The 14,958-nt window shown below is 38.2% G+C and overlaps 1 protein-coding gene across 2 annotated transcripts in view; it reads right to left on the bottom strand.

The window, feature by feature from the left end:
- EPHX4 (epoxide hydrolase 4) overlaps positions 1 to 14,958 on the bottom strand; it is a 57,844-nt gene that overhangs the window by 29,355 nt on the left and 13,531 nt on the right. For both annotated transcript variants that reach the window (XM_060202066.1, XM_007524669.3), the window contains exon 3: positions 428 to 585. In XM_060202066.1, coding sequence (XP_060058049.1) covers positions 428 to 585 — 158 coding nt within the window. The remainder of the gene's footprint in view (positions 1 to 427; positions 586 to 14,958) is intronic.

Here is a 14,958-nt window from a genome sequence, read left to right as displayed (position 1 = left end):
GAGAGAGAAAGAGCCAGACATCACTCTGGCACATGTGCTGCCGGGGATTGAACCTGGGACCTCATGCTTGAGAGTCCAAAACTTTACCACTGCGCCACCTCCTGGACCACTAAAGAATTGATTTTTCTGGAAAAAACTATTTTCATAATATGAGAAAAATCCTAAATACTACTCTTAAAGTAATAAATAGCAACCTTATGCATATTTTTAAAACCAAAATATGAAAGCCTTTCCTTATTGATAGATTGAAAGGTGTCTGTAGATATTAAATTCCCTGCATAAATATTTCAGGTTATATACTTGAAAACATGGTAACAGGAACCATATAACAGCTCAGATAGAGGAATATATATTTCCAAGAAATTATTTTAATCAATTCACTATTTGTTGAATGTTTATCCCTTAAAAAGAATTAAACTTGACTTACCTAAAGAGTCTAAAATATCCTTTATATCTGTAATTAGACAATCCAATTTATAATTTTCTCGGTGAGTAGGAGCATCTGTTTCTCCATAGCCTCTCAAATCCAGTGCTACAACTCGATATTCACTTTTAAATTCTCTTAGTTGGTGACGCCAAGAATACCTACAGGAAATAAATGTTGAAAAAAATATATATATATCAGGTTCCCGGAAGATGGCGACTGAGAAGCTGCTAGTGGCTTGAGCTCTGACCACATCTCCTGGAAACGGTAGGATTTTCTGCCTTTAGTAGGCCAGTCAATAAGGGGTCCTAGCGGTAACATCAAGGAGGTGACTATAACTTAATTTGGGTTAAGAATTAGAGTAGGAAAAAAGGGGAAAAAATTTTTTTCCTTTTAATTTTTAAGCATACCTCCTCCCCCTTCCCCTCCCCATAACCAGTCCCTGGGGACCAGCCCCTAGCAGGCTCCCCTGCTAGGAGCCTCTTTCTTTACCAAATTCCTGTCCCATCAGGGAGCATCATTCATTCTAAGTCTATACCCTTCTGAAACCTCTGGCCTTTTTTCTTTCTAAGTAGTCAACCCCCCCCCCCACTTCACCCCACATAGCTAATTAAATAATTAAAAATAAATAATTTTTTTTAAAAAACCCTTTCCTTTCACTGCTCTTTTATGACTGTTCTTTTTCTTATCTTTTTTTCTCTCTTTCTTTTTTTTTTCTTTTTCTCATTCTTGTCATCCTTTCTTCCTTAATCCTATGGCTTCCAAAGCCACAGCCCCCAGCCCCCAGCTCCCACACCACCAAACAGTGTGCTTTTTTGAATTCACTGATACACATTTGGGAATTATTTGGGGGAAGAATTCTGACTCAGTGTGGACTCTCACTGAGAGTGTCTCTGCTCAACTTCCCTTCCTCCTTTAGCCACCCCTAGAATATACAGCGGACAGTAGATTTGCATAACTGTCTATTTCAGCTATCCTTGTCTAGTCCTGAGGTTTTTTTTTTTTTTTCTCATTCTTAACAATCAGCTGCCTCTGATCACAAGGTTTGAGGTAATCTGGGACAGGTTTTTATTTTATTTTATTTTACCCTGCTCTATTTTACTATTAATATTATATAAAGGCATATATCTTCCCCCCCTTTAGGTTGATCAGAATTAACTCTTAGCATATATTTCAGTGCTAGGGTAGTGGGCATCTTATCTATTGTGGGAGGAACTTGTCTCCTTAATCCTACCTCCTCTACAGACCCTCCCCTCCCTCCCCCTCCTAGCTAATCAAAAAAAAATAAACTAAATTAAAAATAAAGTAATAAAAAAAACTTTCCGTTCACTGCTCTTAATTACAGTTCTTTTTCTTATCTTTTCCCTTTTCTTTCTCTTGTCCCTTCTTTCTTTTTCTTTTTTTTTATCTTGTCATACACTTCTTCCTTCCGTCTTCTTTCCCTTTCTGAATTTGTGAATTATTTGGGGGAAGAAATCTGACTCAGAGTGAACTCTCTATGTGTGTATCTCTGCTCTAGTTCCCTTTCCCCTCTTGTTACCCCTAGAATATACAGTGGATAGTAGATTTGCATAACTGTCTATTCTTGCTATCCCTTCTTTCTTTTCTCTTTTTTATTCACTGGGATTTGGTTACTATTTTTTCACGGACTGGAGAAATTGTTCGGCTAACTGGTAATGATTAAACTGCTTCAATACTTACTTCAGTTGCTACTGTAATTCCTGAGGTAGGTGAGTGCAATTGTCATAAAGGTATTTAGTACAGTGTTGCTTGTACTCAAGACACAACAACTGAGGAACAACAGAGCATATAAAAAAAAAAAGAAACACATAAATCAAAAAAATGGGTAGATCAAAAACAAATAAAACTACTCCAATGAATGAAGACAAGAGCCCAGAAGAAACTACAAATCAGCCAGAAGTAACCATAGATAAGAAAAGTATGCAAGCAATAATAAACTTATTAATCACAGAAATGAAAACAACATTGGAGGAAAGGAATGGCAGTATTAGGGAAACAACAGTTGAGACCCCCCCCCAAGGAAAATACTGATTATCTTGAGGCAATTAGAGAACTGAAAGCTGAAATAGCTGTAATGAAGAAAGAAGCTGAGGCAAGGGAAAGCAGACTAACAGAAGCAGAAAACAGAATTAGTCAAACAGAGGATGAGTTAGAGAAAACGAAGAAAGAGGTGAAAGAGCTTAAAAAGAGATTGAGAGACACTGAAAACAACAACAGAGACATATGGGATGATATCAAAAGAAATAACATTCGTATAATTGGCCTGCCAGAGGAAGAAAGAGAGGAAGGGGAAGCAAACATTCTAGAGGAAATAATAGAAGAAAACTTCCCAGACCTGAATAACAGAAAGGACATCAAGATTCAAGAGGCCCAGAGAGTACCAAACAGAATCAATCCAGACCTGAAGACACCAAGACACATCATAGTCACAATGATAAGAAATAAAGATAAAGAAAGGATCCTAAAGGCTGCAAGAGAGAAACAAAAAGTCACATACAAGGGAAAACCCATAAGATTATCTGCAGACTTCTCCACTCAAACTCTAAAAGCCAGAAGGGAATGGCAAGATATCTATGGAGCCCTGAATGAAAAAGGGTTTCAACCAAGGATAATATATCCTGCTAGACTTTCATTCAAGCTAGATGGAGGGATCAAAACCTTCTTAGACAAACAACAGTTAAATGAGGCAACCATCACCAAGCCGGCCCTGAAAGAGGTTCTAAAAGACCTCTTATAAACAAGAACATCACTATAATACTTGCAATATATCAGAGCAAACAAAAAAAATTTTTTGAACAATGACACTACAATATATTAAATCCATAATATCAATAAACGTCAATGGCTTAAACTCACCCATCAAAAGGCACAGGGTGGGGGGATGGATCAGAAAACATAACCCAACCATGTGCTGCTTGCAAGAATCCCATCTGTCACAACAAGATAAACACAGACTTAAAGTGAAAGGATGGAAAACTATCATACAGGCTAACGGACCACAAAAAAGGGAAGGAACAGCCATTCTCATCTCAGACACGATAGATTTTAAATTAAATAAAGTAATAAAAGATAGGCAAGGACATTACATAATGATTAGAGGGTCAATCAGCCAAGAAGACTTAACAATTATTAACATATATGCACCCAATGAGGGACCATCTAAATACATTAAGCACCTACTAAAAGAATTTCAAAAATACATCAATAGTAATACAATAATATTGGAAGACTTCAATACCCCACTCTCACACTTAGACATATCAACAAAGCAGAGAACCAATAAAGATACAAGAGAATTGAATGAAGAGATTAACAGACTAGACTTCTTGGACATTTTCAGTCCTTCACCCTAAAAAACTGGAATACACCTTCTTTTCAAATCCACATAACACATACTCAAGGATAGACCACATGTTAGGCCACAAAGACAGCATCAATAAATTCAAGAGCATTGAAATCATCCCAAGTATCTTCTCAGACCACAGTGGAGTAAAACTAACATTTAACAACAAACAGAAAATTATTAAAAGTCACAGAATTTGGAAACTAAACAACATACTCCTTAAGAACCACTGGGTCAGAGACTCACTCAAGCAGGAAATTCAAACGTTCCTGGAAACAAATGAAAATGAAGACACAAGCTATCAAAATATTTGGGACACAGCTAAAGCAGTACTGAGAGGGAAACTTATAGCCATACAGTTACATATTAAACACCAAGAAGAAGCTCAAATGAAGGACCTTACTGCACACCTCAAGGACTTAGAGGAAGAGGAACAAAGGAACCCTAAAGCAACCAGAAGGACAGAAATCACTAAAGTTAGAGCAGAAATAAACAACATCGAAAATAAAAGAACCATACAAAAGATCAATGAAGCCAAATGTTGGTTCTTAGAAAGATTAAACAAAATTGACAAACCCCAAGCCAGACTCACCAAACAAAAAAGAGAGAAGACTCAAATTAATAGAATTGTAAATGATGGAGGAGATATCACAACTGACACCACAGAAATCCAGAGAATCCTGCGAAACTTCTATAAAGAACTATACGCCATCAAGCTAGAGAATCTGGAAGAAATGGAACAATTCCTATAAGCATATGCCCTTCCAAAACTGAACCAAGAAGAACTACAAAATCTAAATGCACCAATCACAGACAAAGAAATTGAAACCATTATTAAGAACCTCCCCAACAACAAAAGTCCTGGACCAGATGGCTTCACAAATGAATTCTACAAAACTTTCAGGAAACAGTTAGTACCCATACTTCTTAAGTTTTTCCATAAGATTGAAGAAACAGGAATACTCCCTTCGACCTTCTATGAAGCCAACATCACCCTGATACCAAAAGTTGATAGGGACAGAACAAAAAAGGAAAACTACAGACCAATATCTCTGATGAACATAGATGCCAAAATATTAAACAAGATCTTGGCCAACCGGATACAGCAACATATCAAAAAGATTGTTCATCATGACCAAGTGGGATTCATCCCAGGAATACAACATCCGTAAGTCAATCAATGTCATTCACCACATCAATAAAAGCAAAGCCAAAAACCACATGATTATCTCAATAGATGCAGGAATTATGTTAAGTGAGCTAAGTCAGAAAGATAAAGATGATGGGATGATCTCACTCTCAGGCCGAAGTTGAAAAACAAGATTAGAAAAGAAAACACAAGTTGAACCTGAAATGGAATTGGAGTATTACACCAAAGTAAAAGATTCTGAGGTGGGTGGGTGGGTGAGGAGAATACAGGTCCATGAAAAATGATGAATGAAATAGTGGGGGTTGTATTGCTAAATGGGAATCTGGGGAATGTTATGCATGTAAAAAAAAAAAAAAAAAGAAGTAGAAACACAAAGCAGAAATTGTCTGAGTTTGGAGTATGGCACCAAAGTAAGAAAGCAGAAGTATACTAGAGTTTGCAGTGAGTACCTCCCTAATACTTCCTCTCCACTTTTCCAAGCTTTGGGTCCATGATTGCTCAACAATTTGTTTGGCTTTGTATGTTAACTCTCTTTTCAGTCACCAGGTTCCAGGTGTCATCAGGATGCCGGCCAGACTTCCCTGGATTGAAGACACCACCAATGTGTCCTGGAGCTCAGCTTCCCCAGAGACCCATCCTACTAGGGAAAGAGAGAGGCAGACTGGGAGTATGGACCGACCAGTCAACGCCCATGTTCAGCGAGGAAGCAATTACAGAAGCCAGACTTTCTACCTTCTGCAACCCACAATGACCCTGGGTCCATGCTCCCAGAGGGATAGAGAATGGGAAAGCTATCGGGGGAGGGGGTGGGATATGGAGATTGGGTGGTGGGAATTGTGTGGAGTTGTACCCCTCCTACCCTATGGTTTTGTTAATTAATCCTTTCTTAAATAAAAAAAAAAAAAAAAAAAAAGAGGAAGGCATAGCAGGGGAGATAAGCAGAGGAGACATACCACAGCTACCCCACTGCTCGTGAAGCCCCCCCCCCCCAATGCTTCCATCTGATGATGGCTCATGGTTCGAATTCTGTCCTTGCACATTGTAGCATGAGTGCACTACCAACCACGTCAGCTTCATTTAAAAAATATTATTTTAAGGATTCAGGCAGTAGCGCAACGGGTTAAGCGCATGTGATGCAAAGCACAAGGACTGGCTTAAGGATCCCAGTTGCAGCCTCTGGCTCCCCACCTTCAGGTGAGTCTCTTCACAGGCAGTGAAGCAGGTCTGCAGGTGTCTTTCTCTCCCCCTCTCTGTCTTCTCCTCTATCCATTTCTCTCTGTCCTATCCAACAACAACGATGTCAATAACAGCAACAATAAAACAAGGGCAACAAAAAGGAATAAATAAATATTTAAAAATATTATTTTAATTTTTAGTAGTCATTAAAAAAAAAAAAAAAAGAAAGATAAAGATGAGTATGGGATGATCCCACTCATCAACAGAAGTTGACTAAGAAGATCTGAAAGGGAAACTAAAAGCAGGACCTGACCAAATTGTAAGTAGGGCACCAAAGTAAAAACCCTGTGGTGAGGAGTAGACATGCAGCTTCCTGGGCCAGTGGGGGGTGGGAGTGGGTGGGAGGGATGGGTCACAGACTTTTGGTGGTAGGAATGGTGTTTAGTACACTCCTAGTAAAATGTAGACATATAAATCACTAGTTAATTAATATGAGAGGGGGGAAATCAATTGTATGTCTCAAAGTTTTTCAAAACACAAACTGAATCTTTTTAATATATAGGCTGTGTATTTGATATGTGGAGTCTCTCAAAAGCCTAGACCAAGTAGATCAGAAGCACCCAATAGCACAGCTATATACAAGATACTGGGTACTGTACAGTAAACCATAACAAAAGGACTTTTCAAAGTTAACCCAATTACCAAATAATGTGATGATAGCATTAACTATTGATTGTCTTTTTGAACCCTAAGACAGCAGGAACCTCACATCTCCACTATAGAGCCCCTGCTTTCCCCAGTCCTAGAACCCTTGGATAGGGCCCACTTTCCCGTATGCCTCTCCCAATCCATATCAAATAATATTGCATCTGCCGATCACAACCTAACCAACACAACGATTGCCACCTCAACATGCTTCACCTCAGACTGTGTCCAGAGACTTCACGTGTGGAATGACAACCCTTCAGCTTCATTACTCAGGTGAGACCTTTCCTTTCATAGTATACTCTAATTTCATCTCAGGTGGTTCACTTTCTAACAAAGTCCCAAAACCTAGATATACACCAGTTTCTGTGAGAGAGAGCATATGTTCACACGTATCCATAAACTACTGCAAAATATATACCTGAAAGCAGAAGTACACTAGAGCTTGCAGTGAGTACCTCCCTAACACTTCCTCTCCACTATTCCAAGCTTTGGGTCCATGATTGCTCAACAATTTGTTTGGCTTTGTATGTTAACTCTCTTTTCAGTGACCAGGTTCCAGATGCCATCAGGATGCTGGCCAGGCTTCCCTGGATTGAAGACCCCACCAATGTGTCCTGGAGCTCAGCTTCCCCAGAGACACACCCTACTAGGGAAAGAGAGAGGCAGACTGGGAGTATGGACCGACCAGTCAATGCCCATGTTCAGCGGGGAAGCAGTGACAGAAGCCAGACCTTCTACCTTCTGCAACCCACAATGACCCTGGGTCCAGGCTCCCAGAGGGATGGAGAATGGGAAAGCTATCAGGGGAGGGGGTGAGATATGGAGATTGGGTGGTGGGAATTGTGTGGAGTTGTACCCCTCCTACCCTATGGTTTTGTTAATTAATCCTTTCTTAAAAAAAAAAAAAAGAAAAATATATATATACCACAAGAGTGGAGGTAGATAGCATAATGGTTATGGCAAAGAGACTCTCATGCCTGAGGCTCTGATGCCCTAGGTTAAGTTCCCTATACCACTATAAGCCAGAGCTCTGATAAAATAGTAATAATAAATATATATATATATATATATATATATATATATATATATATATATCATAGTAACTAACATACATAATGTCAGCAGAATGTTTTTTAAGATAGAGACAGAATTCAGAGAGGCAGAGTGAGAGACCACAGCACCAAAGCTTCCTTCAGTGCAGTGGGACTATGCTTGAACCTAGGTTGTGCACATAGCAAAGTTGTATATTGTCCAAGTGAGCTATTTTACTGGTTCAAAAGTATGTATTTTCTAAGTGGAAACAATAAGAAACTACATATTTGAGAAAGGTGATATAGTTATATATAAGGAGAGACTATTTGAGAAGGGAGCACAAATGCCTTTTATTTTAAATCATACTATTTTATTTCTCCTACCAGCTCCAGTAGATATAATAAAGGCTAGAATCTATAGAAACTACAAAAATGGCCACCCTCCCCTCACCACAGGCTTTTTACTTTGGTAAAACCAAAGGGCTTTTGGGCTTCCCGGCGCGGCAGCGGGGGTGGTGGTTGGGATGGGCCACAGTCTTTTGGTGGTGGGAATGGTGTTTATGTAAAAAATTAAAAAAAAAAAAAAAACTACAAAAATACCAAATACTAAAATTTGTATATGTGTGTGTGTATTTTGTGTATGTTTGCCTAAGATTTTTAAAATAATGATTACAACTACAAATGAATCTTTTTTTTTTTTTTTTTGTCTCCAAGGTTATAGCTGAGGCTTGGTGCTGGTACTATAAATTCACTGCTTCTGGTAGTCATTTTTTTTTTTTTATTGGCCAGGACAGAGAGAGGAGGGGGAGAGAGAAAGACAGATACCTACAGACCTGCTTCACAGCTCATGAACTGTCACCACTGCCTGTGGAAGCAGAGTTCAAACCTGGATCCTTCTGCAGGTCCTTGCACTTAGTACTACTATGTGCTTTAGCTGGGTGCACCACTGCCTGGCCCCTGCTACAAATGAATATATATGCTTCTATGTGGCAGAATCATTTGATAATATAAAAAATGTCAAGATTAAAATTTCCCTGAGAAAAGTAGATTTCACTTACCATACTCCACTATAAAATAGGACCCAATGCTTTTAATAGTAGTAACAACAGTTTACTCAAAGAGTAAAAAATAATTTCATGGCCAAGGAACATATGCAAAAATGCTCCAAGTCATTGACTACTAGAGAGATGCAAATAAAGACAACAATGAGAGACCATTTTACTTCTGTGAGAATGTCATACACAAGAAAAGGTAGCAGCAACAAATACTGGAGTGATTGTGGGGACAAAGAAATGCTCCTGCACTGCTGATGGGAATGTAAATTAGTCCATCTGCTATGGAGAGCAGTCTGGAGAACTCTCAGAAGGCTAGAAGTGGACCTACCCAATGATCCTGTAATTCCTCTCCTGGGGATATATCGCAGTGAACCAAACACATCCAAAAAGCTGTGTGTATACCTATGTTCGTAGCAGCACAACTTGTAATAGCCAAAACCTGGAAGCAGCATAGGTGTCCAACAGCAGATGAGTGGCTGAGTAAGTTTTGGTATATATACACAACGGAATACTACCCAGCTATTAAAATAATGGCAAATTCACCTTTTTCACCTCATCTTGGATAGAGTGAAGAAATCATGTTATGTGAGATAAGTCACAAAGAGAATGATGAATATAGGATGATACCACTCATAGATAGAAGTTGAAAAATAAGAACAGAAGGGAAAATGCAAAGCAGAACTTGGACTGGATTTGGCATATTGCACCAAAGTAAAGGACTCTGGAATAGGGGTGTGAGTGGTAGAGTTCAGGTCCTGGAACATGATAGCAGAGGAGGCTCTAGTTGGGGAGTTAGATTGTTATATGGAAAACTGATAAATGTCACATGTGTACCAACTACTGTATTTTACTGTTGACTGTAAACCATTAACCCCCACCAAGAAAAAAAAGACAAATTTCAAAAGTAATTAAACTAAGATTTTAAAAAAATATATAAAGACAAAGAGAGGCAGAGAAATAGAGAAAGTATGAAAGAGATCATAGTATCAAAGCTCCCTTTGATGTTGGAGGAGTAGGGCAGGAATTGAACCTGGGTCACAATACATGGCAAAGCAGTGTAATACCACAGTGAGCTATTTATCTGACTCTATTTTTTTTGTTAGGGAATTAATGTTTTACATTGAACAGTAAGTACAATAGTTTGTACATGCATAACATTCCCCAGTTTCCCATATAACAATACAACCCCCACTAGGTCCTCTGAATCCTTCTTGGACCTGTATTCTCCCCACCCACCCACGCCAGAGTCTTATTTTGGTGCGATATGCCAATTCCATTTCAGGTTTTACTTGTGTTTTCTTTTCTGATCTTGTTTTTTCAACTTCTGCCTGAGAGTGAGATCATCCCATATTCATCCTTCTGTTTCTGATTTATTTCCCTCAACACGATTTTTTCAAGGTCCATCCAAGATCGTTTTGCTGAAAACGGTGAAGTCACCATTTTTTACAGCTGAGTAGTATTCCATTGTGTATATATACCACAACTTGCTCAGCCACTCATCTGTTGTTGGACACCTGGGTTGCTTCCAGGTTTTGTCTATTACAAATTGTGCTGCCAAAAACATATGTGTACTCAGATCTTTTTGGATGGATATGTTGGGTTCCTTAGGCTATATCCCCAAGAGAGGAATTGCAGGATCATGAGGTGGGTCCATTTGTAGCCTTCTGAGAGTTCTCCAGACTGTTCTCCACAGAGGTTGGACCAATATACTTTCCCATCAGTAGTGTAGGAGGGTTCCTTTGACCCCACACCCTCTCCAGCATTTGCTGCTGTTACTTTTTCTGATGTATGATATTCTCACAGGAGTGAAGTGGTATCTCATTGTTGTCTTTATTTGCATTTCTCTGACAATCAGAGACTTGGAGCATTTTTTCACGTGTTTCTCAGCCTTTTGGACCTCTTCTGAGATGAATATTCTGTCCATGTCCTCCCCCCATTTTTGGATAGGGTTATTTGTTGTCTTGTTGTTGAGTTTGGCAAGCTCTTTATATATGTTGGTTATTAAAGTCTTGTCTGATGTATGGCATGTAAAGATCTTCTCCCATTCTGTGAGGGGTCTCTTGGTTTGGATAGTGGTTTCTTTTGCTGTGAAGAAGCTTTTTAATTTGATGTAGTTCCATAGGTTTATACTTGCTTTAGTCTTCTTTGTAATTGGATTCGTTTCATTGAAGATGTCTTTAAAATGTATGCGGAAAAGAGTTCTGTCAGTATTTTCTTCTAAGTATCTGGTAGTTTGTGGTCTAACGTCCAAGTCCTTGATCCACTTGGAATTTACTTTTGTATTTGGTGAAATACAGTGGTTCAGTTTCATTCTTCTGCATGTTTCAACCCATTGTTTCCAACACCATTTGTTGAAAAGACTCTGCATTCCCCATTTAATAGTCTGAGCCCATTTGTCAAAGATTAGATGTCCACAGGTGTGGGGGCTCACTTCTGGGCTCTCAATTCTATTCCACTGGTCAGTGTGTCTGTTCATGTACAAGTACCAAGCAGTTTTGATGACAATGGCCCTATAATACAATTTGAGATCTGGGAGTGTGATGCCTCCAGTTCTGTCCTTTCTTCTCAAGATTGTTTTGGCAATTCTAGGTCTTTTCTGGTTCCAGATAAACATTTGTAGCATTTGTTCTATTCTCCTAAAAAATGTGCTTGGGATCTTGATGGGGATAGCATTAAATTTGTAGATGGCTCTGGGTAGTCTATTCATTTTGATGATGTTAATTCTACCAGCCCATGAACATGGAATATCTTTCCACTTCTTTATGTCTTTTTCAATTTCCTTGAGTAGTGACTCATAATTTTCAGTATACAAGTCTTTCATTTCTTTGGTTAGGTTTGCTCCTAGATATTTTACTGTTTTTGTTGCTATAGTAAAAGGAATTGATTTCTGGATTTCGATTTCTTCTAGCTTAGTGTTTGCTAGAGGAATGCCACTGACTTTTGAATGTTAATTTTGTAGCCTGACACCTTACTGTATTTCCTGATGATTTCCAAAAGCTTCTTGCTGTATTCCTTAGGTTTTTCTGTGTATACTATCATGTCATCTGCAAACAGGGAGAGTTTGACTTCTTCTCTTCCAATCTGTCTCCCTTTAATTTCTTGCCTGATTGCTATGGCAAGAGCTGCCAACACTATGTTGAATAGTAATGGTGATAGTGGGCAGCCCTGTCTAGTACCTGATCTGACTGGAAATGCTTCCAGTTTTTCACCACTGAGTATGATGTTGGCTGTAGGTTTGCTACATATAGAGTCCACTATTTTCAGGAATTTTCCATCTATTCCCATTTTTTGTAGTGTTTTGATCATAAAGGGATGTTGGATTTTGTCAAAGGCTTTCTCTGCATCTATTGATATGACCATGTGGTTTTTGGTCTTGCTTTTGTTGATGTGGTGGATCACATTGATTGATTTACATATATTAAACCAACCTTGCATGCCTGGGATAAACCCCACTTGGTCATGATGAAAAATCTTTTTAATATACTGCTGTATCCGGTTGGCTAGAATTTTGTTCAGTATTTTAGCATCTATGTTCATCAGAGATATTGGTCTGTAGTTTTCTTTTTTGGTTGTGTCCCTGTCTGCTTTTGGTATCAGAGTGATGTTGGCTTCATAGAAGCTGGCAGGGAGTATTCCAGTGTCTTCAATCTTCTGGAAGACTTTAAAAAGTAGAGGTATTAGGTCTTCTTTGAAGGCTTTGTAGAATTCATTTGTAAAACCATCCGATCCAGGACTTTTACTTTTGGGGAAATTTTTGATAACTGTTTCAATTTCATTAGCTGTGATGGGCCTGTTCATGTTATCTACTTCCTCTTTACTTAGTTTTAGAAGTTGGTAGATATCTAGGAAATTGTCCATTTCTTTCAGGTTCTCTAGCTTGGTGGCATATAGTTGTTCATAGAAGCCTCGCATGATATGTTGAATTTCTGTGGTGTCTGTTGTGATATCTCCTCTTTCATTTAGTATCCGATTTATTTGGGTCTTCTCTCTTTTTTGTTTTGTGAGTCTGGCTAAAGGTTTGTCGATTTTGTTCACTCTTTCGAAGAACCAACATTTACTTTCGTTGATCTTTTGTATGGTTTTCTTATTTTCAATGTTATTTATTTCTGCCCTAACTATAGTGATATCTGTCCTTCTGGTTGCTTCAGGGTTCCTTTGTTCTTTTTCTTCTAGGACTTTAAGATGTGCAACCAGGCTGTTTATTTGTGCTTTTTTTTTTTGTTTCCTAATGTGTTTTTGTATAGCTATGAACTTTCCTCTCAGTACTGCCTTAGCTGTGTCCCAAATATTTTGATAGCTTGTGTCTTCACTTTCATTGAACTCTCAAAACATTTTGATTTCTTCATCTCCTCTTTCACCCAGCGATTGTTAAGAAGTGTACTGTTGAGCATCCACATTTTGGGACTGTTACTAATCTTTTGTTGATTGTTAAGTGTTAGTTTAGTTCCACTGTGGTCTGAGAAGATGCTTGGGATGATTTCAATGCTCTTGAATTTGCTGATGCTGTCTTGTGGCCTAATATATGATCTATCCTTGAGAATGACCCATGTGAATTTGAATGAAATGTGTAATCCAGTTTCTTGGGATGAATGACTCTGAAAATGTCCAATAGTTCTAGTTTATCTATCTCTTCATTTAGCTCCCTTATGTCTTTATTGATTTTATGCCTGGATAATCTGTCAAGTTGAGAGAGTGGGGTGTTGAAGGCCCCTACTATGACTGTGTTGCTGTTAATATATTGCTGTAGCTCTTTCAGTAGACGTTTGATGTATTTAGATGGCTTCTCATTGGGTGCATAGATGTTAATAATTGTTAAGTCCTCTTGATAGACTGATCCTCTGAGCATTAAGTAGTGTCATTCCTATCTTTTTTTAATCTTATCTATTTTAAAGTCTATCGTGTCAGATATGAGAATAGCTGTCCCTGCCCTTTTTTGTGGGCCATTGGCTTGTATGATAGTTTTCCATCCTTTCACTTTAAGTCTGTGTTTGTCTTGTTGAGTTAGGTGGGTTTCCTGTAGACAGCATATTGTTGGATTGTGTTTTCTGATCCATCTTCCTACTCTGTGTCTTTTAATAGGTGAATTCAGGCCATTGACATTCAGGCGGTGAAGCAGGTCTTCAGGTGTCTATTTTTCTCTCCCCTTCTCTGTCTTCCCTTCCTCTCTCCATTTCTCTCTGTCCTATCCAACAACATTGACATCAATAACAATAATAACTACAACAACAATGAAAAACAAGGGCAACAAAAGGGAAAATAAATAAATAAATATAAAAAAATTAAAAAGAGAAAAGTTAAACTGTTAAATGAAAGAGGGGGCAATGGAAAAGGCTACGGGATATTATGAGGCTAATGTAAACAATAATTTACTTAGAAATCATCCACAGTTAATATGCTCCAGGAAATCAGGTACAAGAAAAGGATGTCCACTCTAAACATTATTATTCAGCAGTGCATTGAGAGTCCTCATTCAGAATAATCATCGAGGCAAATAAATAGAATGAAACCAATCCAACTTGAAAGAAGTACAACTGCAACTTTCTGCAGGACAAAAAGATATATATATATATATCAAGTGATAAAATGTCAAAAAATTTTTTCAAAGTCAATACAATGAAGTGGCATTCTATAAAAATCAAAATAAAATATTTCTTATATCTGTATATACAAACAATCAACTATAAGAGAAAGAAATCAAGAAAAGTATCTCATCAAAACAGTCACCAAAAAATGGGCCATGTGGTGGTGCACCTGGTTAAGGAAACACAGTACAGTGTGTAAGGACCCAGGTTCAAGCCCCTGGTCCCTACCTGGAGGGGGACAGCTTCACAAGTGGTGAAGCAAGGCAGCAGGTGTCTCTCTCTGTCTCTTTCTCTATCTCCCATTCCCCTCTTAATTTCTCCGTGTTTACAACAATAAATAAAATAGGAAAAAAGTATATACCTAGGAATAAAATTTACGGTAGTAAAGACCTGTATTATAAAAAAGAAAAAGGAAATGAAACCTACAAGATACATTGTTAAAAGAAATAGAAGATACTGAGAGATGCA

This window comes from Erinaceus europaeus, chromosome 11, assembly GCF_950295315.1.
Source record: "Erinaceus europaeus chromosome 11, mEriEur2.1, whole genome shotgun sequence".
Lineage (NCBI taxonomy): Eukaryota > Metazoa > Chordata > Mammalia > Eulipotyphla > Erinaceidae > Erinaceus > Erinaceus europaeus.
The sequence above is the reverse complement of the archived record's forward strand: the minus strand, read 5'-3'. Positions and strand labels throughout refer to the sequence as shown.